Source organism: Balaenoptera borealis (genome assembly GCF_965194805.1).
Source record: "Balaenoptera borealis genome assembly, chromosome: 7".
Taxonomy (NCBI): domain Eukaryota; kingdom Metazoa; phylum Chordata; class Mammalia; order Artiodactyla; family Balaenopteridae; genus Balaenoptera; species Balaenoptera borealis.
Window position 1 is genome coordinate 84588062 of NC_138864.1, and position 26857 is coordinate 84614918.

The following is a 26857-nucleotide window of genomic DNA, read 5'->3' on the forward strand; positions in this document are numbered from 1 at the left end:
CTTAAAGGGATGAAAGGGAAGAACCTACAACCAAGATTACTCTACCCAGCAAGGATCTCATTCAGATTCGATGGAGAAATCAAAAGCTTTACAGACAAGCAAAAGCTAAGAGAATTCAGCACCACCAAACCAGCTCTACAACAAATGCTAAAGGAACTTCTCTAAGTGGGAAACACAAGAGAAGAAAAGGACCTACAAAAACAAACCCACAACAATTAAGAAAATGGTCATAGGAACATACATATCGATAATTACCTTAAATGTGAATGGATTAAATGCTCCAACCAAAAGACACAGGCTTGCTGAATGGATACAAAAACAAGACCCATATATATGCTGTCTACAAGAAACCCACTTCAGACCTAGGGACACATACAGACTGAAAGTGAGGGGATGGAAAAAGATATTCCATGCAAATGGAAATCAAAAGAAAGCTGGAGTAGCAATTCTCATATCAGATAAATAGACTTTAAAATAAAGAATGGTACAAGAGACAAGGAAGGACACTACATAATGATTAAGGGATCAATCCAAGAGGAAGATATAACAATTATAAATATATATGCACCCAACATAGGAGCACCTCAATACATAACGCAACTGCTAACAGCTCTAAAAGAGGAAATCGACAGTAACACAGTAATAGTGGGGGGCTTTAATACCTCACTTACACCAATGTACAGATCATCCAAACAGAAAATTAATAAGGAAACACAAGCATTAAATGACACAATGGACCAGATAGATTTAATTGATATTTATAGGACATTCCACCCAAAAACAGCAGATTATACTTCTTCTCAAGTGCTCATGGAACATTCTCCAGGATAGATCACATCTTGGGTCACAAATCAAGCCTCAGTAAATTTAAGAAAATTGAAATCATATCAAGCATCTTTTCTGACCAAAACGCTATGAGATTAGAAATGAATTACAGGGAAAAAAAACGGGAAGAACACAAATACATGGAGGCTAAACAATACTTTACTAAATAACCAAGAGATCACTGAAGAAATCAGAGGAAATCAAAAAATACCTAGAGACAAATGACAATGTAAACATGACAATCCAAAACCTATGAGATGCAGCAAAAGCAGTTCTTAGAGGGAAATTTATAGCTATACAAGCCTACCTCAAGAAATAAGAAAAATCTCAAATAAACAATCTAACGTTACACCTAAAGGAACTAGAGAAAGAAGAACAAACAAAACCCAGAGTTAGCAGAAGGAAAGAAATCATCAAGATCAGAGCAGAAATAAATGAAATAGAAACAAAGAAAACAATAGCAAAGATCAATAAAACTAAAAGCTGGTTCTTTGAGAACATAAACAAAATGGATAAAACATTAGCCAGACTGATCAAGAAAGAGAGGGAGAGGACTCAAATCAATAAAATTAGAAATGAGAAAGGAGAAGTTACAACAGACACCACAGAAGTAGAAGTACAAAGCATCCTAAGAGACTATGACAAGCAACACTATGCCAATAAAATAGACAACCTGGAAGAAATGGACAAATTCTTAGAAAGGTATAAGCTTCCAAGACTGAACCAGGAAGAAATAGAAAATATGAACAGACCAATCACAAGTAATGAAATTGAAACTGTGATTAAAAATCTTCCAACAAACAAAAGTCCAGGACCACATGGCTTCACAGGTGAATTCTATCAAACATTTAGAGAAGAGCTAACACCCATTCTTCTCAAACTATTCCAAAAAATTGCAGAGGAAGGAATACTCCCAAACTCATTCTATGAGGCCACCATCACCCTGATGCCAAAATCAGACAAAGATACTACAAAAAAAGAAAATCACAGACCAATATTACTGATGAATATACGTGCAAAAATCCTCAACAAAATACTAGCAAACAGAATCCCACAACACACTAAAAGGATCATACACCATGATCAAGTGGGATTTATCCCAGGGATGCAAGGATTCTTCAATATATGCAAAACAATCAATGTGATACATCATATTAAACTGAAGAATAAAAACCATATGATCATCTCAATAGATGCAGAAAAAGCTTTTGACAAAATTCAACACCCATTTATGATAAAAACTCTCCAGAAAGTGGGCATAGAGGGAACCTACCTCAACATAATATAGGCCATATCTGACAAATCCACAGCAAACATCATTTTCAATGGTGAAAAACTGAAACCATTTCCTCTAAGATCAGGAAGAAGACAAGGATGCCCACTCTCAGCACTATTATTCAACATAGTTTAAAAAGTCCTAGCTGCAGCAATCAGAGAAGAAAAAGAAATAAAAGGAATACAAATTGGAAAAGAAGTAAAACTGTCACTGTTTACAGATGACATGATACTATACATAGAGAATCCTAAAGATGCCACCAGAAAACTACTAGAGCTAATCAATGAATTTGGTAAAGTTGCAGGATACAAAATTAATGCACAGAAATCTCTTGCATTCCTATACACTAATGATGAAAAACCTGAAAGAGAAATTAAGGAAACATTCTCATTTACCATTGCAACAAAAAGAATAAAATACCTAGGAATAAACCTACCTAGGGAGACAAAAGACCTGTATGCAGAAAATTGTAAGACACTGATGAAAGAAATTAAAGAGGATACAAGCAGATAGAGAGATATACCATGTTCTTGGATTGGAAGAATCAATATTGTGAAAATGACTGTTCTACCCAAAGCAATCAACAAATTCAATGCAATCCCTATCAAATTACCAAAGGCATTTTTTACAGAACTAGAACAAAAATTCTTAAAATGTATGGAGACACAAAAGACCCCAAATAGCCCAGCAGTCTTGAGGGAAAAAAACGGAGCTGGAGGAATCAGACTCCCTGACTTCAGACTATACTACAAAGCTACAGTAATCAATACAATATGGTACTGGCACAAAACCAGAAATATAGATCAATGGAACAGTATAGAAAGCCCAGAGATAAACCCACGCAACTATGGTCAACTAATTTATGACAAAGGAGGCAAGGATATACAATGGAGAAAAGACAGTCTCTTCAATAAGTGGTGCTGGGAAAATTGGACAGCTACATGTAAAAGAATGAAATTAGAACGCTCCTGAACACCATACAGAAAAATAAACTCAAAACGGATTAGAGACCTAAATGTAAGACGAGGCACTGTAAAACTCTTAGAGGAAAACATAGGAAGAACACTCTCTGACATAAATCACAGCAAGATATTTTTTGATCCATCTCCTAGAGTAATGGAAATAAAAACAAAAATAAACAAATGGGACCTAATGAAACTTTAAAGCTTTTGCACAGCAAAGGAAACCATAAACAAGACGAAAAGACAACCCTCAGAATGGGAGAAAGTGTTTGCGAATAAATCAATGGACAAAGAATTAATCTCCAAAATATATAAACAGCTCATGCAGCTCAATATTAAAACAACAAACAACCCAATCCAAAAATGGGCAGAAGACCTAAATAGATATTTCTCCAAAGAAGACATACAGATGGCCAAGAGGCACAGGAAAAGATGCTCAACATCACTAATTGTTAGAGAAATGCAAATGAAAACTACAATGAGCTATCACCTCACACCGATTAGGATGGGCATCATCAGAAAATCTACAAACAACAAATGCTGGAGAGGGTGTGGAGAAAAGGGAACCCTCTTGCACTGCTGGTGGGAATGTAAATTGATACAGCCACTATGGAGAACAGTATGGAGGTTCCTTAAAAAACTAAAAATAGAATTACCATATGACCCAGCAATCCCACTACTGGGCATATACCCAGAGAAAACCATAATTCAAAAAGACACATGCACCCCAATGTTCATTGCAGCACTATTTACGATAGCCAGGTCATGGAAGCAACCTAAATACCCATCGACAGACGAATGGATAAAGATGTGGTACATATATACAATGGAATATTACTCAGCTATAAAAAGGAATGAAATTGGGTCATTTGTAGAGACGTGGATGCATCTAGAGTCTGTCATACAGAGTGAAGTAAGTCAGAAAGAGAAAAACAAATATTGTATATTAATGCATATATGTGGAACCTAGAAAATGGTACAGATGAACCGGTTTGCAGAGCAGAAATTGAGACACAGAAGTAGAGAAAAAATGTATGGACACCAAGGGGGAAAAGCGGTGGGGGTGGAGGTGGTGATGTGATGAATTGTGCGATTGGGATTGACATGTATACACTGATGTGTATAAAACGGATGACTAATAAGAACCTGCTGTATAAAAAAATAAATTAAATTTAAACAAAATTTAAAAAGAAAAAAAAAATTAAATAGTTTGCTTTTAGTATAGAAAAAAAAATAATTGTAGAGGAAGACATATAAAGCTATTCTGAAATTAACCTATAAATAACTCCTATAACTCAAATTTGCCTCAGGTTTCACAAGTTTGTGGGTAAAAATTAAATTATAATGAAATTAGTACCCCAAATTTGATAGATTATTGCCTCCATCCTGGTGACACAGGGTCTATTGCAAAGCATCGCCCATAAGTATTTCTGGGATTCATCAGAAGATGCCTCAGACGTTTTCATGAATGAGTTGATTTCCACTGTCACTGCTTCTACTCCAACAGATTCCCCTGGGTGTCAACATATGGACAATTCATATTTCATCACTCCCTGAGCATCAGTTTTTCTTTTTTGGGTTTTCTTTTTTTTTTTTAACATCTTTATTGGAGTATAATTGCTTTACAATGGTGTGTTAGTTTCTGCTTTATAACAAAGTGAATCAGTTATGCATATACATATATCCGCATATCTCTTCCCTCTTGCATCTCCCTGCCTCCCACCCTCCCTAATCCCACCCCTCTAGATGGTCACAAAGCACGGAGTTAATCTCCCTGTGCTATGTGGCTGCTTCCCACTAGCTAGCTATTTTATGTTTGGTGGTGTATATATGTCCATGTCACTGTCTCACTTTCTCCCAGCTTACCCTTCCCCCTCCCCGTATCCTCAAGTCCATTCTCTAGTAGGTTTGCATCTTTATTCCCATCTTGCTCCTAGGTTCTTCATGACCTTTTTTTTTTTTTTTTTTAGATTCCATATATATGTGTTAACATATGATATTTGTTTTTCTCTTTCTGACTTACTTCACTCTGAATGACACTCTCTAGGTCCATCCACCTCACTACAAATAACTCAGTTTCGTTCCTTTTTATGGCTGAGTAATATTCCATTGTATATATGTGCCACATCTTCTTTATCCATTCATCTGTCGATGGACACTTAGGTTGCTTCCATGTCCTGGCTATTGTAAATAGAGCTGCAATGAACATTTTGGTACATGACTCTTTTTGAATTATGGTTTTCTCAGGGTATATGCCCAGCAGTGGGATTGCTGGGTTGTACGGTAGTTCTATTTTTAGTTTTTTATGGACCCTCCATACTGTTCTCCATAGTGGCTGTATCAATTTACATTCCCGCCAGCAGTGCAAGAGGGTTCCCTTTTCTCCACGCCGTTTGATGATGGCCATTCTGACTGGTGTGAGATGATACCTCATTGTAGTTTTGATTTGCATTTCTCTAATGATTAATGATGTTGAGCATTCTTTCATGTGTTTGTTGGCAATGTGTATATCTTCTCTAGAGAAATGTCTATATAGGTCTTCTGCCCATTTTTGGATTGGGTTGTTTGTTTTTTTCATATTGAGCTGCATGAGCTGCTTGTAAATTTTGGAGATTAATCCTTTGTCAGTTGCTTCATTTGCAAATATTTTCTCCCACTCTGAGGGTTGTCTTTTCGTCTTGTTTCTGGTTGCCTTTGCTGTGCAAAAGCTTTTAAGTTTCATTAGGTCCCATTTGATTATTTTTGTTTTTATTTCCATTTCTCTAGGAGGTGGGTCAAAAAGGATCTTGGGGTGATTTATGTCTTTGAGTGTTCTGCCTATGTTTTCCTCTAAGAGATTTACAGTGCCCCGTCTTACATTTAGGTCTTTAATCCATTTTGAGTTTATTTTTCTGTATGGTGTTAGGGAGTGTTCTAATTTCATTCTTTTACATGTAGCTGTCCAGTTTTCCCAGCACCACTTATTGAAGAGGCTGTCTTTTCTCCACTGTATATTCTTGCCTCCTTTATCAAAGATAAGGTGACCATATGTGCTTGGGTTTCTCTCTGGGCTTTCTATCCTGTTCCATTGATCTATATTTCTGTTTTTGTGCCAGTACCATACTGTCTTGATAACTGTAGCTTTGTAGTATAGCCTGAAGTCAGGGAGCCTGATTCCTCCAGCTACATTTTTCTTTCTCAAGATTGCTTTGGGTATTCAGGGTCTTTTGTGTTTCCATACCAATTGTGAGATTTTTTGTTCTAGTTCTGTGAAAAATGCCAGTGGTAATTTGATAGGGATTGCATTGAATCTGTACATTGCTTTGGGTAGTATAGTCATTTTCACAATGTTGATTCTTCCAATTCAAGAACATGGTATATCTCTCCATCTATTTATATCACCTTTAATTTCTTTCATCAATGTCTTACAATTTTCTGCATACAGGTCTTTTGTCTCCTTAAGTAGGTTTATTCCTAGATATTTTATTCTTTTTGTTACAATGGTTAATGGGAATGTTTTCTTAATTTCACTTTCAGATTTTTCATCATTAGTATATAGGAATGCAAGAGATTTCTGTGCATTAATTTTGTATCCTGCTACTTTACCAAATTCATTGATTAGCTCTAGTAGTTTTCTGGTAGCATCTTTAGGATTCTCTACATATAGTATCATGTCATCTGCAAACAGTGACAGCTTTACTTCTTCTTTTCCAATTTGTATTCCTTTTATTTCTTTTTCTTCTCTGATTGGTGTGGCCAAAACTTCCAAAACTATGTTGAATAATAGTAGTGAGAGTGGGCAACCTTGTCTTGTTCCTGATCTTAGTGGAAATGGCTTCAGTTTTTCACCATTGAGGATGATGTTTGCTGTGGGTTTGTCATATATGGCCTTTACTATGTTGAGGAAAGTTCCCTCTATGCCTACTTTCTGGAAGGTTTTTATCATAAATGGGTGTTGAATTTTGTCGAAAGCTTTCTGTGCATCTATTGAGATGATAATATGGTTTTTCTCCTTCAATTTGTTAATATGATGTATCACGTTGATTGATTTGCGTATATTGAAGAATCCGTGCATTCCTGGGCTAAACCCCACTTGATCATGGTGTATGATCCTTTTAGTGTGCTGTTGGATTCTGTTTGCTAGTATTTTGTTGAGGATTTTTGCATCTATGTTCGTCCGTGATATTGGCCTGTAGTTTTCTTTCTTCATGACATCTTTGTCTGGTTTTGGTGATGGAGTGATGGTGGCCTCGTAGAATGAGTTTGGGAGTGTTCCTCCCTCTGCTATATTTTGGCAGAGTTTGATAAGGCTAGGCATTAGCTCTTCTCTAAATGTTTGATAGAATTCGCCTGTGAATCCACCTGGTCCTGGAAGATTTTTAATCACAGTTTCAGTTTCAGTGCTTTAGATTGGTCTGTTCTTATTTTCTATTTCTTCCTGGTTCAGTCTCAGAAGGTTGTGCATTTCTAAGAATTTGTCCATTTCTTCCAGGTTGTCCATCTTATTGGCATATCGTTGCTTGTCGTAATCTCTCATGATCCTTTGTATTTCTGCAGTTGTTCTGTCAGTTGTTACTTCTCCTTTTTCATTTCTAATTCTATTGATTTGAGTCTTCTCCCTTTTTTTCTTGATAAGTCTGGATAATGGTTTATCAATTTTGTTTATCTTCTCAAAGAACCAGCTTTTAGTTTTATTGACCTTTGCTATCGTTTCCTTCATTTCTTTTTCATTTATTTCTGATCTGATCTTTATGATTTCTTTCCTTCTGCTAACTTTGGGGTTTTTTTGTTCTTCTTTCTCTAATTGCTTTAGGTGTAAGGTTAGCTTGTTTATTTGAGATGTTTCTTGTTTCTTAAGGTAGGATTGTATAGCTATAAACTTCCCTCTTAGAACTGCTTTTGCTGCATCCCATAGGTTTTTGGGTCATCATGTTTTCATTGTCATTTGTTTCTAGGTATTTTTTAACTTCCTCTTTGATTTCTTCAGTGATCTCTTGGTTATTAAGTAATGTGTTGTTTAGCTTCCATGTGTTTGTATTTCTTACAGATTTTTTTCTGTAATTGATATCTAGTCTCATAGTGTTGTTGTTGGAAAAGATGCTTGATACAATTTCAGTTTTCTTAAATTTACCAAGCCTTGATTTGTGACCCAAGATATGATCTATCCTGAAGAATGTTCCATGAGCACTTGAGAAGAATGTGTATTCTGTTGTTTATGGGTGGAATGTCCTATAAATATCAATTAAGTCCATCTTGTTTAATGTATCATTTAAAACTTGTGTTTCCTTATTTATTTTCATTTTGGATGATCTGTCCATTGGTGAAAGTGGGGTGTTAAAAGTCCCCTACCATGATTGTGTTACTGTCGATTTCCCCTTTTATAGCTGTTAGTATTTGCCTTATGTATTGAGGTGCTCCTATGTTGGGTGCATAAATATTTACAATTGTTATATCTTCTTCTTGGATTGATCCCTTGTTCATTATGTAGTGTCCTTCTTTGTCTCTTGTAATAGCCTTTATTTTAAAGTCTATTTTGTCTGATATGAGAATTGCTACTCCTGCTTTCTTTTGATTTCCTTTTGCATGGAATATCTTTTTCCATCCCCTCACTTTCAGTCTGTATGTGTCCCTAGGTCTGAAGTGGGTCTCTTGTAGACAGCATATATACAGGTGTTGTTTTTGTATCCATTCAGCCAATCTATGTCTTTTGTTTGGAGCCCTTAATCCATTTACATTTAAGGTAATTATCGATATGTATGCTCCTATTACCATTTTCTTAATTGTTTTGGGTTTATTATTGTAGGTCTTTTCCTTCTCTTGTGTTTCCTGCCTAGAGAAGTTCCTTTAGCATTTGTTGTAAAGCTGGTTTGGTGGTGCTGAATTCTCTTAGCTTTTGCTTGTCTGTAAAGGTTTTAATTTCTCCGTCAAATCTGAATGAGATCCTTGTAGGTTTTTTTCCTTCATCACTTTAAATATGTCCTGCCACTCCCTTCTGGCTTGCAGAGTTTCTGCTGAAAGATCAGCTGTTAACCTTATGGGGATTCCCTTATGTGTTATTTTTTGTTTTTCCCTTGCTGCTTTTAATATTTGTTCTTTGTATTTAATTTTTGATAGTTTGATTAATATGTGTCTTGGCTTGTTTCTCCTTGGATTTATCCTGTATGGGACTCTCTGTGCTTCCTGGACTTGATTAACTATTTCCTTTCCCATATTAGGGAAGTTTTCAACTATAATCTCTTCAGATGTTTTCTCAGTCCCTTTCTTTTTCTCTTCTTCTTCTGGGACCCCTATAATTCGAATGTTGGTGCGTTTAATGTTGTCCCAGAGGTCTCTGAGACTGTCTTCAATTTTTTTCAATCTTTTTTCTTTATTCTGCTCTGCAGTAGTTATTTCCACTATTTTATCTTCCAGGTCACTTATCCATTCTTCTGCCTCAGTTATTCTGCTATTGATCCCTTCTAGAGAATTTTTGATTTCATTTATTGTGTTGTTCATCACTGTTTGTTTGCTCTTTAGTTCTTCGAGTCCCTTGTTAAACGTTTCTTTTATTTTCTCCATTCTATTTCCAAGGTTTTGGATCATCTTTACTATCATTATTCTGAATTCTTTTTCAGGTAGAGTGCCTATTTCCTCTTCATTTGTTAGGTCTGGTGGGTTTTGCCTTGCTCCTTCATCTGCTGTGTGTTTCTCTGTCTTCTCATTTTGCTTAACTTACTGTGTTTGGGGTCTCCTTTTCGCAGGCTGCAGGTTCGTAGTTTCCGTTGTTTTTGGTGTCTGTCCCCACTTGCTAAGGTTGGTTCAGTGGGTTGTTTAGGCTTCCTGGTGGAGGGGACTAGTGCCTGTGTTCTGGTGGATGAGGCTGGATCTCGTCTTTCTGGTGGGCAGGTCCACGTCCGGTGGTGTGTTTTGGGGTGTCTGTGGCCTTATTATGATTTTAGGCAGCCTCTGGCCTAATGGGTGGGGTTGTGTTCCTGTCTTGCTAGTTGTTTGGCATAGGGTGTCCAGCACTGTAGCTTGCTGGTCGTTGAGTGGAGCTGGGTCTTGGCGTTGAGATGGAGATCTCTGGGAGATTTTCACCATTTGATATTACATGGAGCTGGGAGGTCTCTTGTGGACCAGTGTCCTGAACTGGGCTCTCCCACCTCAGTGGCACAGCCCTGACACCTGGCTGGAGCACCAAGAGCCTGACCTTCACACGGCTCACAATGAAAGGGAGAAAAAAAAGCGCGAAAGAAGAAGATAAAATAAAATAAAATAAAATAAAGTTATTAAAAAATTATTATTAAGAAAAAATATTTTTTAAGTAATAAAAAAATTTTTAAAAATGGACAGACAGAACCCTAGGACAAATGGTAAAAGCAAAGCTCTACAGACAAAATCACACACAGATGCATACACATACACACTCACAAAAAGAGAAAAAGGAAAAAAATATGTATATCGTTGCCCCCAAAGTCCACCTCCTCAATTTGGGATGATTCCGTTTTCTATTCAGGTATTCCACAGACGCAGGGTACATCAAGTTGATTGTGGAGATTTAATCCGCTGCTCCTGAGGCTGCTGGGAGAAATTTCCCTTTCTCTTCTTTGTTCACACAGCTCCCGGGGTTCAGCTTTGGATTTGGACCCGCCTCTGCGTGTAGGTCGCCTGAGGGAGTCTGTTCCCCGCCCAGACAGAACGGGGTTAAAGGAGCAGCTGCTTCGGGGGCTCTGGCTCACTCAGGCCGGGGGAGGGAGGGGCATGGATGCTGGGCGAGCCTGTGGCGGCAGAGGCTGGCGTGACATTGCACCAGCCCGAGGCGCGCCGTGTATTGTCCCGGGGAAGTTGTCCCTGGATCACGGGACCTTGGCAGTGGTGGGCTGCACCGGCTCCCGGGAGGGGCGGTGTGGACAGTGACCTGTGCTCGCACACAGGCTTCTTGGTGGTGGCAGCAGCAGCCTTAGCGTCTCCTGCCCGTCTCTGGGGTCCGCGCTGATAGCTGCGGCTGGCGCCCGTCTCTGGAGCTCTTTTAAGTGGCGCTCTGAATCCCCTCTCCTCGCGCACCTTTTGGGAGGCCTGAGGTCTTCTGCCAGCATTCAGTAGGTGTTCTGTAGGAGTTGTTCCACATGTAGATGTATTTCTGATGTATTTGTGGGGAGGAAGGTGATCTCCGCGTCTTACTCTTCCGCCATCTTGAAGCTCCTCCCTGAGCATTAGTTTTTCTTGTGCTCCTCTGGGTACTGCCTTTGAGTCCTTATAGTGCTCTAGTTCTTGCAGAATTTGTAGAAACACTCTTTTCTATTATACTGCATGTAGGGATCTAGGCAGCATGACTAGTGTTCTGTGTCACACAAAACTCATGATGGAAATAAACTTTCAGCTTCTTCCTGCAGCCCATATCTCTCCTTGAGCCTTAGACTTAGTCTGGAGACTAGAGAACAAACATGCTATCGACTTCATTTCCTTGTCCATAAGCACATAACACTTCTGACAAATTCCCTTTTATTCCATTCTTCAGTTATTTAACAAATATGTATAGAATGCCTCCTCCAAACTAGACACTCCATTAAGATTGGAAATAGCAAAGAAGAAAGATGCAGTGGAGATAGACACAATAAACAAATAAATATGTAATATGCCAGGAGTATAGATGGCCAGGGAAGGTATTTTAGATAAGGTTACCTTTCAGCAGCTACCTGAAAGAAGTGAAGTTATCTGACATTTGCTTATCTGTAGGATGAGCTGCTCCATGCAAATGACACAGCATGTGCAAAGGCCCTGGGGTGGGAATGTACCCTCTGTATTCCAAGAACAGCAAGGAGGCCTGAATGGTTGCAGCTAAATGAGCAAGGGATACAGTAAAGAGCTATGAGTTCAAGAATTATTCAGAGGCCAAATAATTTAGGGCTATATGTATCCCTGTAAGTACTTTGACTTTTATTCTGAGGGAAAAGTGAACTTTTAACATGTTTTATACAAAGGAGTGGCATAGTCTTGGTTCTTTTTAACAGGACAGCTCTGGCTGCTACTTGGAAAATAAACTCTGCTGGGGAAAATTTTGAAGCAGGGAGCCCAGTTAGGAGGCTAAGGAAATAATTCAGAGGAGCGAAGATGGGGGCATAGACCAGGGCAGTAGCAGTTGTTGCAGAGAGAAGTGCTAGATTCTGAATATATCTGGAATATAGGCAGGACAGGATATGCTCATGGATGTAGGGTATGAAAGAGAGAGAGAGAGAAGTCAAGCATGAATGTAGTGGATTTTGCACAAGCATCTGGGAAGATGCATGGTTATTTATTGGGATGGGAAGAACATGAAGGGTCAGGCTGGCGGTAAGAGATGCAATTTTAGGCATGCTATGGCTCAAATACCTAATAGATACCCAAGCAGATACTAGTAAATAGGTATACATTAGTACGAATTGGAAATACAAATCTAGAGTTCAGTGGAAAGTCTGGGAATAGATAAATGTTTGGGTCGAGTTGGCATATAGATGATGATAAGCCAGAAGTCCAAATAAGATCACCAAGCAAGTGCACAGAGACAGAGAAGAAGTCAGGAAGATATGGAAAAACCAGCAAGGGAGGAGGAGAAGGAGTAGGTCATGAAGTAAAAAGAAGACCAAGAGAAAAGTGTCTGGAAGATGAGTGAAGTTAGGGTATCAAGGAGGGAGTGATCAACACTGTCAACTGTTGTTAATGTGTCATACATGATGAGGAATGAGAATTGACCATTAGGTTTGGCAATTAGGTCATTGGTGACCTTGAAAAGAGCTATTTCAGAGGAACAGTGGAGGAGAAAGCCTGATAGTACTGCTTTCAAGTGAAAATGGGAATAGAAGAAGTAGAAACAGAAAAGTATTTGGAGGAGTTATGAGGTAAAAGGGAGCAGTGAATTAAAATGACAGCTGGAGGAGAGGTGGAGACAAAAGATATTCTCTTCCGGGAATGCGAGTTATTGAGGCAAGGTGTATTGGCTGATGGGAATGATGGGAATGATCCAGTGGCCAAGCAGTACTGAGGTGGTCGTGACACCTTCCCCTGGCTTCCCAGAGCCATTGGCAGAGCCTGGGTCTCCGCTCTGGGACCTTGCCTCCTGGGGCTTTGAGGTCTCTTCCACTGAAACATCGCTTACCCAGGATTATTTACCAATAGAAATCATTTGGGCTTCTCCCTTTTTGAAAAATAACTTCCCTTGCTCCTTCCTTCCATATGAACATCAATAACTGTAAAAAGTTGGACAACTGCCCATACGGCTTGAATCCCGAGTCTCACTAATGTACTTCACAAAGGTTTCTCACCTTCTGCCCTGTCTTCTGACAAACATTAGGGTATCTTAGCTGAGTGGTCTGACAGTCTCCTTTTGATGTATCTCCAGGACACCGTCTGCTCAGGGCACATGACAGGAAAGAGCCTCATGGGCCTCGTTCAATTTCTTTCTCTTTTCCCTTTCCAAGAACCACCACCACTGGGTGCAGATTAACTCCTCTTGGTCACCAACTTCACAAGCAAACAAGTTTGATTCTTGGTTTGAGCTCAATAAGGATCCACAGACCTTCCTATAATCACAAACACAATAGGACATTCAGAGCCTCTTTGGGGTCAGCGGTGGTACTAAAGGGATCATGGTCATGGATGTTAAATTTCCTCTTCTCAGGCTGCTGACTCATTCCTAATCCCAGGTTTCATATTAAAATTGTGTATAAGAAAGCCTGGAGAGAGGAGCTGGACTGTGGCAAACCCATTCCCACCACCAGAGAACAAATCCAACATCGGCTCTGCCTGACTGTGGAGCATACCATCCTGATACTGCAAGGGCAGACGCATACATGGAGTGCATGTGTCAACATGTGGGTTTATATCATGTGTGCTTGTGCAACAACACATCCACGCATAACTGCGAGTGAAAAGACTAGAACGATCTCCTACAGCAAAAAGACAGTTTCTATCAAAGTTCTGCTTGGTGCCATTGATTACTTGATGGGTGGTTAATTCATTTGTCCTTTTTAATATTTAGACATTTCTTCTCTGATTCTCAGAGAGGTCCCTGAAGAGTAAACTTACCCCTTTCGGGGACTTCCCTGGTAGCACAGTGGTTAACAATCTGCCTGCCAATGCAGGGGACATGGGTTCAAGTCCTGGTCCAGGAAGATCCCACATGCCACGGAGCAACTAAGCCAGTACGTCACAACTACTGAGCCTGCGCTCTAGAGCCCGCGAGCCACAACTACTTAGCCCACATGCCACAACTACTGAAGCCCGCGCACCTAGAGCCCATGCTCCACAACAAGAGAAGCCACCGCAATGAGAAGCCCAAGTACCGCAATCAAGAGTAGCCCCCGCTCGCCACAATTAGAGAAAGCCCGCGCACAGCAACGAAGACCCAACGCAGCCAAAAATCAATCAATCAATAAATTAATTTTTTTTAATTATTAAATAATAAGAACTTACAAGATCAAGTTCTAAATTTGTCTATATTATAAGAATGTTTATAATATGAACATAATGTTTATCAAATGAAAACATTCAAAGCAGAGAACTATGCAAGGTGGAGAATGCAAAGATGTAGAATATATGACTCCTGCTCTCAAAGTATGTCACTCTGACTTTCCAGGACCATTACAATGTGAATATAACCTGTTACAATTTTCTACAAGACTGTCTAGTCTTATCTCCTCTCATTATACCTAGTTCTTTCTCTTTCTTCATCCAGTTCCTCCTGTCTTAAAGTCTTTCCTTTTCCGTTTACCTCTTGCCCTTCTTTTGAGACTTTACCCAAGTCCCATATTCTCTGTAAGGCCCTTCCTGACACCTGCACTAAGAGACTCAGTCTCTCTTCTGAACATCAGTGACATCCATCATGGGTTCTACCCATATGACACTTGGTCTGTGCTGCCTCAAATTATTAGTATATGATCGGCCTCATTAACAAAATTGTAAAGGCCACTGAGGCAAGAATCATCTCTAACACATCTGATTTCCCTAAAGCTAGTCAACAAAAAGATCTTAGTAAAACTGGTCCATAATAAACATGATTTAGTCAGATTAGGCAATCTTCAAAAAAAGGTGAGACTTGAGCTAGTCAATCAAAGAGAGATATGGTTTTGAAAAAACAAAGAGACAAAGCAAGTTGATGTCATTTCCTGTAAGCAATAGGAGCTTGAATAAAGGCACAGAGTGAGAAGCAAACTGAATATGTTCAGGAAAGCATGTAGGGTGATAAGACTAGAGAAAAGGTTTCATGCTAAGGAGCAAAGGGAGACATGTTTCTGTTAAATAGGGTGTGGTCAGGTTATAAATGCCTTAAAATCCAGAAAGAGGGAATCACGCTTGACGTCTTAGGACAGGGATGGCAAAGAAGTGTCATCTCAAGTTCCAGCCAAAGGATGGGTAGTTACAGCTGGGGTCTGTGTTGAGTAGAACTGTGAAGCCATATCTTTGTTCACCTGAATAGAGGGTCATGAATAATAAGTAATAACTCCACAGGTGCAGCATTGGGGAATTGAAGCAGGTGTGTTTCACATTTGCCATCTCTATTGTAATGAGTTATGAATGGTTTCTAAGAAGAGAGATGACAGATTCCAGTGTTTATCCTGGCAATGGGAAGAAGGTACACCCTTTGGGAAGAAGCTATTATGACCTCAGGCTTGGGGTGATGAGGGCTTGGGCTGGGTGTCAGCAGAGGAATAGAGAAGAAGAGTCCACAGCATCTGGAAAATAAACAGCTATCTGGGTTAACAAGAGCAAAGCATCACAACTGGCTTTAAAGTTCTGAGCATGAGGGTCAGGGAGAATGTCAGAGTCTCTTTTTTTTGTAAGAATATAGTTTAATAAATTGCCAACTGAGACAAATAAACCCTGCTGACTGCCTCTACTAAGTGTCTTGGTCATGCAGGAGTTAAATATACAGAAAGCTGCAGAATGCTATTATTTTAGAGCCCTGTGAAAATGCAATTTGATTAGTCTATTGGACGATATTCCAAAGAACCAAATGTCTTCCATGAATCAGTCAGAAATGCTTAGGAAAACCAAAATAAAAAATGCTTTCCAAGCCAATAAAGGTGCTAATTAGTGCCTTCTGCATATCTCACTACATCTTCTCCAGTAATACATTTTGCAGGGTTAAGTGCAGTGTCTGCTGCTTCAGATGGCAGAAGTCCACCTAACAGTAGGGAGGGTGGCTGTGGACTCAAGTATCTAAAAGGGAATCAGAACTGCCGTTTTAACCCATGCAATGGGATGTATTGAGTAGAGCAGGGAATTTTTTTTTTTCTCACTTTAATTTTCCTTCAGACCAACCCTTAGGAAACTTGAGGATAGGAGGACTTTAATTTTTTCTCTCTTTCTTTGTTCCCTCAATGCTTTTAGAGAGTAAAATCTGGCTTTAAAAACCTAATAAGAGTGCTATCTTGGAAGGACAAAGAAATGGAGAAAATATCAGAGCCAAGCACCCAGAGAAGCCAGTGTGGATTTGAGGAGGCTTAGCAGGCAGGCTTATGTGGTGAACACAGGTGCATCTGTAAGGGTCCCACCTTCTACCTGCAGAAGCTTGGGGAAATCCGGGGTAACAGGAGCAGTTTGTTTGTCCCATGATGGCATTCCCTAGGTGTCAAATTTGTGCCCTGATCAGAGGTCACAGACTTAAATGCTTCTGTGAGCCTGGCAGGCAGGCAGACTGCAGAGAATTGCAGAGCGCATCACCTCCAGCAGATGTTGCCCTGAAGAGACCTGAGCCAGGGCTGCTGGATCTTCTGGGTTTTAACAAAAGCTTAGGAATACCAATGCTGCTGAGAACCGGGCTACCAGCTTCAGGTTCATTATTGAAAACAGGCAAAGAAGCAAGGGCCTGACCCTGACCAGCTTGTCCTCAGGTTCCAGGAAGTTTACCTTACAAATTAACAAAGTGGAAAAAAAAAAAAAGCTAAAGTAAAACCAAAAATCCTCAAACAGGCAAGGAATAATAGATTCACACTGTCCTGTGCAAGACTCAACTGTCAGCGTCCAACACTGGGAAGGCCAGTTCCTGTTTCCACAGTCATCAGGAAGTGAACACGTAGTAACGCTGAAAATGCCCCTTGGTCTCCCAGGACTCAGGGTGTCCAGGGAGTGAAAAATGGAAATGAAGCAGTGAAGCTAATTAATTTTTGATAATTATATTACAATTTTAAAAATCAGGCTTGTCTTGTGAGTTTAAAAAATTATATCGATTTTCCCTGGCTACATTTTCTCCAGAATCTAAGCTTGGCAGCAGAGAAGCCTATGTGTCTGAATATATTGGATAGAGATAGACGTTTGTGTCATTTTAAACAAGATCAAAAAGAAAGAGTATAAAGAGTCTAACAAAAGATGTAAAAGCTATATCTGTATATCAGTGAGGGCGAGATTCAGGTGAGGGGGGTCAAACATCCTGCCCAGCCCCTAGCTGTCAGCGACGGCTGGGCCTTACGGGGCCTGCTGATGCTAAAACTGTGTAAGGCTTTCATGTGTGTCATCGGAACAGAAAACAACGCCACGGTGAACTAGCCAGGTCCACTTTGCACGTTCCTTAGAAAATATGTTTCCTTCAGGGGCTTCTTTTCCCCTTTGGGGCTGCCCTTGGTTTCCTGGCAACCAGATTGCTCCTGAACCTGGACAGCAGAGCTGCGGGGTGTGATCCGTGGAATGTGGCTACTAGATCTGTGTGGGCACTAGAATCTCATGAAGAAGCCCTGAGTGAAGGGATGTGGAATTTTATGGATGACTTAGATTTTCTGTGGGGCTAGGGTTTTTGAAAACTCAACAAGGCTGTGCTAACTCTTTTCATCAATATCTGAAAATGGTTCATTTCCTCTCTGACAGTTTGAGCAATTCACTCTGGCCACAATGCCAGACCCCTGGCCTGGACGTATACATCCGTTCACATGTTCTAGGAAACCCAGAGCGATAGCAGACAACCAGAAAAGACTGAGGCAGTGGCAAGAGTGGCGGTACTGGCAGAATATGAAGCCAAATGTCCTAGAACCCCGGAGTATTTTATGCAAGAGCTGCTCAGAAATTCCAGAATTCTCTGGATGAGCTAACTAAGCACAAATGGAGCCTGCCTTTGTGAGATACATGCAAAGCAATAGATGGAGATGGTGGGGGCAGGGAGAAATAGACAAAAAATTGCTGAAAATGATAAATATTTATTTAAACCTTCCATTTTGGGCAACCTATTATTTAATTCATCAAGTCATTACAACATGACTGCCAAAAAATTATACTGTGCTTGCATCTATAACATGATTAATAAAGTGGCAAATAGGCTTTCTCCCATGTGACAACTTTAATCAATTGGCATTGGCTTTATGATTTGAGAAACTTTGAGACTGAGTTCAGTGAGCAAGAGTGCTGCAGTGGATTAGCAATGCCTGCCTAGGTGAGAGATTTGGTGTTGAATAGATGATGTTTTTCAAACTGGATTGTGGAGGTGACTGACAGAGTGAAGGAAGAGCTAAATGGGAGACCACTCTGCCCAGAACAGCACTCCTTTTATCTATTTAAATTACTAGAAATTTGCAAAAGAATTCCTCATTAAAACCCATAGTTTTAGAACTACTGATGTAATGGGCAAAAGACTGGAGTTTGGATTCTAAGCTCATTTCTAAATTGGTGCATAAGTTTAAGTCAGATATTTTAACTTACATGAATAACTGTCACCAGATACCACATAGCACATTTAATAAATGTCACATTTGTATCATAATAATGGTCATTCACCTTGATATTCCATCCTTGGTAGTGGCTCTCTATAATGTTCTATGAAGCAGTTTATTCTAAACTCATAGTTTATTCTAAACAAAGGATGAAGTTTGTTTATTCAAAAAAAAAAAAAAGCCACTCATGAAGTTTACTCTACACAAAGGATGGCATAAAAGCTTCATCTCATTCAATTCCTGACAATTTTGAGAGCCTATCTAGGCTCTATGAGAAAGTGATGTAATTGATTAATGATGTCTGCTATGAGAGTGAGATTGAGAGTGGTAGCATGGAGATATATATACTTTATTTTTAAACCTTTATCATAGATTAATATTTTTCACCCTATATAGCTCTTGTGGTGACAGAATTCCATTTGTTTTGTAGGGCAGAACTTACTGTATCTGTTTTCTCATTACCTTTTAACATTGTAGTTATGTATTTCGGACTTAATTAAGAATCCACTATTTGCTCACGCCTCAGTAATATACCTCTAGTCTTTATCTTTCTAGACCAGTTGCCCTTTTCCATTTGGCAGGGTCACTGAGCCTTAAAAAAAACAGCTGAAAACTATGAGTATTCTTATCTTCACCCTCAAAATTTGGTATTAAGAGACAAGTTCCCAGATACCTTGAGATCTATTCAGAGACCCCCTACCCAGAGAGGAACTCTGGCTCCAGACTGAAGAGCCCTTTATTACTTTCCTTTTTTATATATGTTTCGATCATTTAAGCTTGTTTTTCCAAAATCTCTCCCAACCTGTGTTATATTTCTTATGGTGAAGAACTTCACATTCTCATAGAAGTGCTGGGTGGTAATACTTCCAGTTTGATACATGTCACACATTTGCGCCCAGGAGAGCCACAGTGAGAGGAAATTGGAAGCCCTGGGGATGGAGTGGGGGACTTCTGAGGAACTGCCTGTCTTCTGAACACTTCCTTCTGCAGATGTCTGCCGCAGCGTTACCTCACAACACAAGGTTCTGAGTACTGCTTCGGCCCCTGAATAGGCCTCTCTGACATCCAATATGTAGCTCTTCTATTCTGTCCTCAGCACCACTAACCAGGCAAATGGACTTTCAACATCGTCCTTCTCACATTTACTTGTTTGCTCAAAAACTTTTTATGGTTTTCCATGTCCTAACACATACATAATAAACTCTTCTTTCCGGCTTTCAAATAAGCAACAAGACAATCTGTTGACAGCGTAGTGTCTTGAAAAGAAACAACAGCAACAAATAAAAATAAGCTGTGGCATCCTACTGGCCATGGGAAGTTTATTTACTCTGAGCCTCAGTTTACTTCTCTCTTAAGTGGGGATGAATGATACCTATTTCACGGATAAACAGATTGTGCATGTAACATGCTTAGCAGACTGCCTCACACAAACTTAATGCTAAATAAATCAATAATAAATGTAATGATAAATTCCTGGATCTGCTACTTCTGACTGTGTGGTCATGGGCTCATTACTCAGCTTCTGTGAGTCTCAGTTTCCTTATCTGAAGAATAAGAATAGGTCCTAAATTATAAGACTGTTGTAAGGATTAGGTGATACAAATTAATGGAAACTGGTCCGTGAATGCTGGGTTCTTCATGTATTCTTTTGCCTGTCCCCATCCTTGCTCCTCAACCTTTTGTACCAGGAGAGAGTATTCCAAAATGCCTTGTGATCTAATCAGCCTAGCCCTATCACTGTGCTTGGCACTTGCTATAGACACTCTTCTTTCATGACGACACCTCTTTTCCATCTATCAAATTCTCCCCATTCTTAAAAATCCAAGACAAGTACTGTATCCTCCATGAAATCTTTGCTGACTACTTCATTTGCCACTGACTTCCCCCTTCACTGAGCAAGTACCACATTTCTTCAAGTGCTTGTCACACAGTTTAGTCATTAATTACATTCTGTCTTGTTCACTACAGAGATGCCTTGTATCTCAGGCCAATACAGTTTGGATATGGAAATCAGTGCCATGTTGGTTCGTTTGAAGGTGAGAAAATCTTCCTTTAGAAAAAAAGGAAATTAAGCTCATCTCCTCTTTTTTGTTGCAGTTCCTTTTCATGAACAAGGAATGGTTCAAATGACTGTGAAAGACTACACGAGGTAGGTGACAGAGTCACTGTTATTTCACTGCAGGATTTTACAGCCACGTCTTTCATAAATGAAGTGGAAGTGAGGAGGTCTCTTTATAATGCCATGGGTCTTGGGATCTTGTCACTGGTTTAGCCACAGTGCCTAAACCATTTGTACCAGCCTCGAGAGAGATAGAGGTTCTTTAATTGTCATAAAAGAGTGCGCAAATTACCTCAGCAAATGCTGGCTTGCGGGGAGTTTAATTAAAGCATCCGCATAAATGGTATTCTACTAAAATTCAGCTATTCATGAGGACCTGTTCATAAAGTAGTTACATTCATTATTTTCATATTGTCCGTTATTATCACGCTATTTGCTGGACAAGAATGCCTACAGTTTCCAATGTTAGGAGTTTAATTAAAGCATCTGCGTAAATGGTATTCTACTAAAATTCAGCTATTCATGAGGACCTGTTCATAAAGTAGTTACATCCGTGTTTCCATATTGTCCGTTATTATCATGCTATTTGCTGGACAAGAATGCCTACAGTTTCCAATGTTAGGAGTTTAATTAAAGCATCTGCGTAAATGGTATTCTACTAAAATTCAGCTAGTCATGAGGACCTGTTCATAAAGTAGTTACAACCGTGTTTCCATATTGTCCGTTATTATCACGCTATTTGCTGGACAAGAATGCCTACGGTTTCCACTGTTAGGTAGAAAGCATTCTGAGTGTCCCTAATATGAGGAGAGAGACTAGGTCCCAAAGGGGTCCCAACAGCAGCAGGAACATCACCTGGCAACTTAGTAGAACTGCAGGTTCCCAAGCCTCACCCCAGTCACATCACATCAGAAAATCTGGACGTAGGGATCAGAAATCTACGTTTTTGTAAGCCCTTCAAATATTCTGAGGCCCACTCTAATGTAAGAACCACCAGAACAGACAGTGTGCTTTTGGGGCTTGGGAACTCTGCTTCCCACGCTCTAGTCACTCTTGCCTTCTCCGGATAATTCAAACTTGTCGAAAACCAAACGTTCAACACTGTATCCCTCTACCTCCTACCGATTCACACCTAAAATGCTACTTTGGCATAGTTTTTCCCTCTTAGAAGATTAGATGTTTCTGCTACTCACAGAATCATAGAGGCGTGGGGACCACAGAAATCCCTCAGGCAACTCGTTTTGTTGAAGAGGAAAATGACAAGTCAAGGTCAGTGACTCACCCACGCTCCTACAGCTTGATTAGAACTGTGACTGAACATGGATTCTCCTGGATCCAAGGTCAGGGCAGTTTCTGGGTAGCTCTGCTGAACATTGTAAAATAAAGTGTGAATCTCAAACACAGAGTGAAACAAAAATTATGGCAAACCTAATGCAAACTGAGGGGAGGCAGTAAGTGAAAGGTATCTTCTTCCTGCCTTCCAAGGCTCTCGGCCAGCTCAGTCATCTGCTAAAACAGAATCTTTATTATTCAGAAATGTGCACTTTCCCGGCCTTAATACAGAGAAGCAATTAAACAAAGAAGAGGCGGGGCCCAGCTCTTCTTACCAAATGTGGACCAGGCTAAGGCAAATTCAGGAGCCCATGTAAGATAACTTGGTCTCCTTGGGAGAACTGATATCAACATTGTATTCTTTGATAAATTCCAATTTTGTGCCCACTTGCTGTTCTATTGATGAAGCTAGATATGTTATGGTATATCTGAGCCATATAAAAGTGAACTATATTATAACAGGGTTCCATTCCGTTTGGAAACCCTTTCAAATGACTTGCATCGCAGGCCTATTTGGAGAGAGAGACGCTCGTGTTTGCCTTTGCCATAAGAAAGGAGTTTGTTAGCATTGCATATGGATGACCACAGGAGACGGCACTTAGAGAGTGTTAACTATGCAGTATGAAACCCTCCACCATTATGAGAATTCATGCAGAGTCGCTTCAGTGGTTGCTTGCTCTACCTCTTTCATCACATAATTTTAACTTTTTCCTGAAAGTTGGTGCCTAGCAAAGCTGTATTCCTGAAAGGTTCCCCAATGATTTGCCATCTGTCCAAAGTGAGACATTCTGTCACCTTTATAATGAGCACTTGCGGGCACCTAACACTTAGATTCTTACACCTTCTGTAACGCAACGCTCTTGAAGAGAGGGGCAGTTCCTCTGCTGCACACTCTCTCTTCTTCAAAGGTGTGGCCATTAGGAGATTACTAGAAAAAAAGAGGAAATGCAAATGTTTGCTCTGGAAGGGAAAGAGTCACAATGACCTCCCAGGGGACTATCTAAATCAACACATCTCATCGTTGGTATTTCCCCCACCCCCACCCCCGACTGCAGATCTCTGCATCAGTTTTTAGAAACTCCCACTCTCTCCAGAGGGACCAGTTTCAACTCTTGCCATTCTGCTGCAAGTATACCACAAAGGTATGTGATTTCCAGGCACTTTTCATCCAGAAAAATCATTCTCTTCAATGATGGAGTTCATGAAATTACAAATAGGCACTTGAGAAATACTTGTTGAATGGATGGATGAGAGAATGAATAAAGGATTTCGGAACCCCAACTTGCAAGAACGATGTAAAAGGTTCAGTGAAGGTGGACTAAATATCTGTCAATGGGGAAATGGCCAGTTAAACTATTGGCCCGTTAAACTATTGGCCCACCCATTTTATGGAATTCTATACAGTGATAAAAGGAATAGGTAGAGATAACTATACTAACTTACAATGATCTTTAAGTCATATTTTAAGAGGAAAAAAATCAAGATGCAGAAAGATACATAGAATATGTTACTGCTTATAAAGCCAACAAGTGAAAACTATAAAGCATATGTGTAACTACATAAAAAAAAATGTCTGGAAGGATACACATAAATTCAGTAGGAAGGCAGTCAGGATTTGTAGGGGTAATGGCCAAGGGGAGAGAGACGCTTATGTAGGACATTACAATTTTTAACAAGGTGAGTGTATTTTATGTCTTTCTTACCTGATTAAATATAGATTTTAAAAAGTAAATAATATTGAAAGTATTTTTAATGACAAATCAAATCAATAATTATATTCTTGGCCGTGAGAATGTGAGCCATTAGAAAGCAGGACTATATTATTTTTGTTCTTTTTTGTGCCTTGGGTGCCTACCAGAGAGCCTAGAACATGACAGACGTTCAATAAATATTTGTGTAAATGGGTAGTCAGTGAGGAGGAAGTGAGCTGGTATATATAAATATAATGTCCACATAACTGAAGGGTATCATTTTAAGTGCCAGCACCGAATAAAACAAGTTGAAAAAAGTACTTCTTGTTTCTCAGCCAAGTCCAAAAAAATACAGAACATATTTTAACCTCACCTAGGGACTTAAAAGTCATTATTTGTGAACGTTAGTCCTGTAGTCTCCATTTAGTGATATCCTCAACAAATCTGCATGACTGGGGATGCCCCAGACTGATACTCTTTTTAAATATTCTTTTTTTTAGTCTACTGTTTTTAGGGTTGTTTTTTTTTCTTCTGTTTCATATTGCCATCAACTACCATTTTTTGTGGTTATCACTTCACTGCCTCTGGTTTTTGTCCCACAATCTCCCTGCCATATCTAATTTAACATCTGCCTGTTGTGAAATGGAAAACCTGTTAAATAAACTCATTTTAAAGTACAGGCAAGCAGTCCCTGAGCGGGGGTGAAGGACTGTCCTTTTAGGAAGTATATATGAGCTCTAGTAAATGCACCATCTGTTTGTCTATTCAGATTCCTCCTTTACTCAATTTCTGGAAGATTGGGTGGGTGAGGTGACTAGGGAAAAAAAATGGCTTTTGGTTGAACTGTTACTGGATAAAGATATTCATATTTTTACTGCAGCATTCCTGAATGGCTGGAATTTTGGGAAAAAGATCCAGTGGAGATTCTCTTGGATCTGGGGTTTGGTGCTGACGAGCCAGACATCTACACACGAATCCCAGCCAGATTCCTGGGTTGTGGCTCAGCAGCCAGAGGAATCAACATCCGTGTTTTTCTTGAAGCTCAAAAACAGCGAATGGACATTGAGAACACTAACTTGTACAGTAAGTGAGGACCACATGGCGTCAGAATCTCAGCAATGACAATGAGCAGTCAGATGAGCCACAGTATTAGGAGGGATGGGCCAGGAGATCTGTGCAGTAGCAATCAACGCCAATATCTCAGTGGCTTCAAACAGAAACAGGTTTATGTCACGATCACTCTCCATGTCCACTGCGGATTGGTGTATATTTTGGGAGGAAGAAAGATCTGTTCCATGATGTTTTCCTTATCCATGGACTTGGCTCAACTATCTGGAACATCACTGATAGTAATGACAGGGAAAAGGTGGAAATAGAGAACCATACTTGGGTCTTAAAGCCTCCTGCTCAGAACTTACACATATCAAGTGTGCTCAGATTTCATTGTCCAAAATAAATCATGTGGCCACACTTCACTCCAAAGGGGTGACAACATGCAATCCTACCACATGCCCAGAAGGAAGACAATACTGGTGAACGGCACTAATACATACCATAGCCACATACCCAGAGGTCAGAGAAACCAGGATCTGGCAAGGCTTATCATGAGTCACTAAGTGAAACCTTAATTTCCTCATCTGTGAGGCTTAGAACACTGCTTATTTCCACCCCAAGCTGTAATTGGTAGTTATAAATCTGTCATATCTTCAGATTCGTGGATTAACTGTGCTTAAATCTTATAGTTCTCATGCATGCTGCAGTTTTTCTCCAACTGATGGTCAATGGAATACTTTTCTCTAGGACACTACTGAGGATATTCTTGGAGTATGTGTACTGTGCTCAAATAATTTGGGAGAAAGATGGCTTACAGTTAAACAGGTTTTTTTACTGCAGGCTTTGTTTAATATGCTGAGGTGCCCTCTCAGTCTCCTAGAGGGGATGCAATGCAGCGTTTTCAAAATCAGTTCAGGACAGAACCTCTCTTAGAGGAGCATTAAAGAACATCTCCTCCGTGGAATAGAGTTTGCAGAATTCTGGACTGGGGAACATGCCAAAATTCTGTTAAATAAATTCTTCTAAATAAATAAATTCACTGAAAGGAAAGTCAAGTGAGATGAAGTGTTTCTCTCAAACAAATATCAGGAACAGAGGTTTTACTTAGATTTTTCATTTCAGTTTCTGTTTCCCCTGCTTTCATAGGGGTGAAATGGGTCTCAGAAATCTCAGCAATGACATTTTTTAAAAAGAGTATGCAAAACTGAAGGTGTTGCAATGTAATGTTTCTTTACCTTTAGAAGAAATTAATACCATTCTTTGTTGTCTCCTCCTCCAAGCCCCACAGAGATGCAAAATCTCTGATCAATTATTTATTTGGGGAGAATAATAACACTTACCAATATTTGAGGCGTGATTGAGCAGATCTGTGAAGTAAACATTTCACAGATGACATTGACACATGGATTATAGGGAAACCAGGAGTTGGCCCCTGATCCTGTGACTGCTGGCCCCTTCTTATTTCCACCACTTAAAACTGTACTAATAGAGCACGGTAACTGTTCTCACTCAACACTTACAGTACACTTTCAACTCGAGAAAACTGAGAAAGTCAAATGTAAAACAAGCAATAGTAAAATTAGTTGGTTGTCCCATAGACAGAATGGAAAAGTATGTCTCCTTCAAAGTCAGTACAAAATGTTCCAACTTGAAGGGATGAGAATCAGTTGGTTCATTGTTCAGTGTACCTCAAAGCAAAACAAACAAACAAAACGCCCCATCCAACACTTCACACTATTATGTTCTCTGAATTGCCTGAACCAATTAAATTGATAGGTTTTGTATTAGTCTAAGTATAAAACTCTGCTATAGGGCTTCCCTGGTGGCGCAGTGGTTGAGAATCTGCCTGCCAATGCAGGGGACACGGGTTCGAGCCCTGGTCTGGGAAGATCCCACATGCCGCGGAGCAGCTGGGCCCATGAGCCACAATTACTGAGCCTGCGCGTCTGGAGCCTGTGCTCCGCAACAAGAGAGGCCCGCGCACCGCGATGAAGAGTGGCCCCCGCTTGCCACAACTAGAGAAAGCCCTA

General features: G+C 39.9%; 2 protein-coding genes across 2 annotated transcripts in view; one reads left to right on the forward strand and one right to left on the reverse strand.

Moving 5' to 3' along the window:
* The window catches only part of NEUROD6 (neuronal differentiation 6), a 199467-nt gene extending 179417 nt beyond the window's left edge, over window positions 1–20050 (reverse strand). The window contains exon 1 of the mRNA XM_082399476.1: window positions 20037–20050. The gene's annotated coding sequence lies outside the window, so the exon portion shown is untranslated. The remainder of the gene's footprint in view (window positions 1–20036) is intronic.
* The window catches only part of ITPRID1 (ITPR interacting domain containing 1), a 117606-nt gene that overhangs the window by 27483 nt on the left and 63266 nt on the right, over window positions 1–26857 (forward strand). Inside the window, 3 exon segments of the mRNA XM_082399498.1 lie at window positions 20790–20841; window positions 23139–23225; window positions 24655–24857. Coding sequence (XP_082255624.1) covers window positions 20790–20841; window positions 23139–23225; window positions 24655–24857 — 342 coding nt within the window.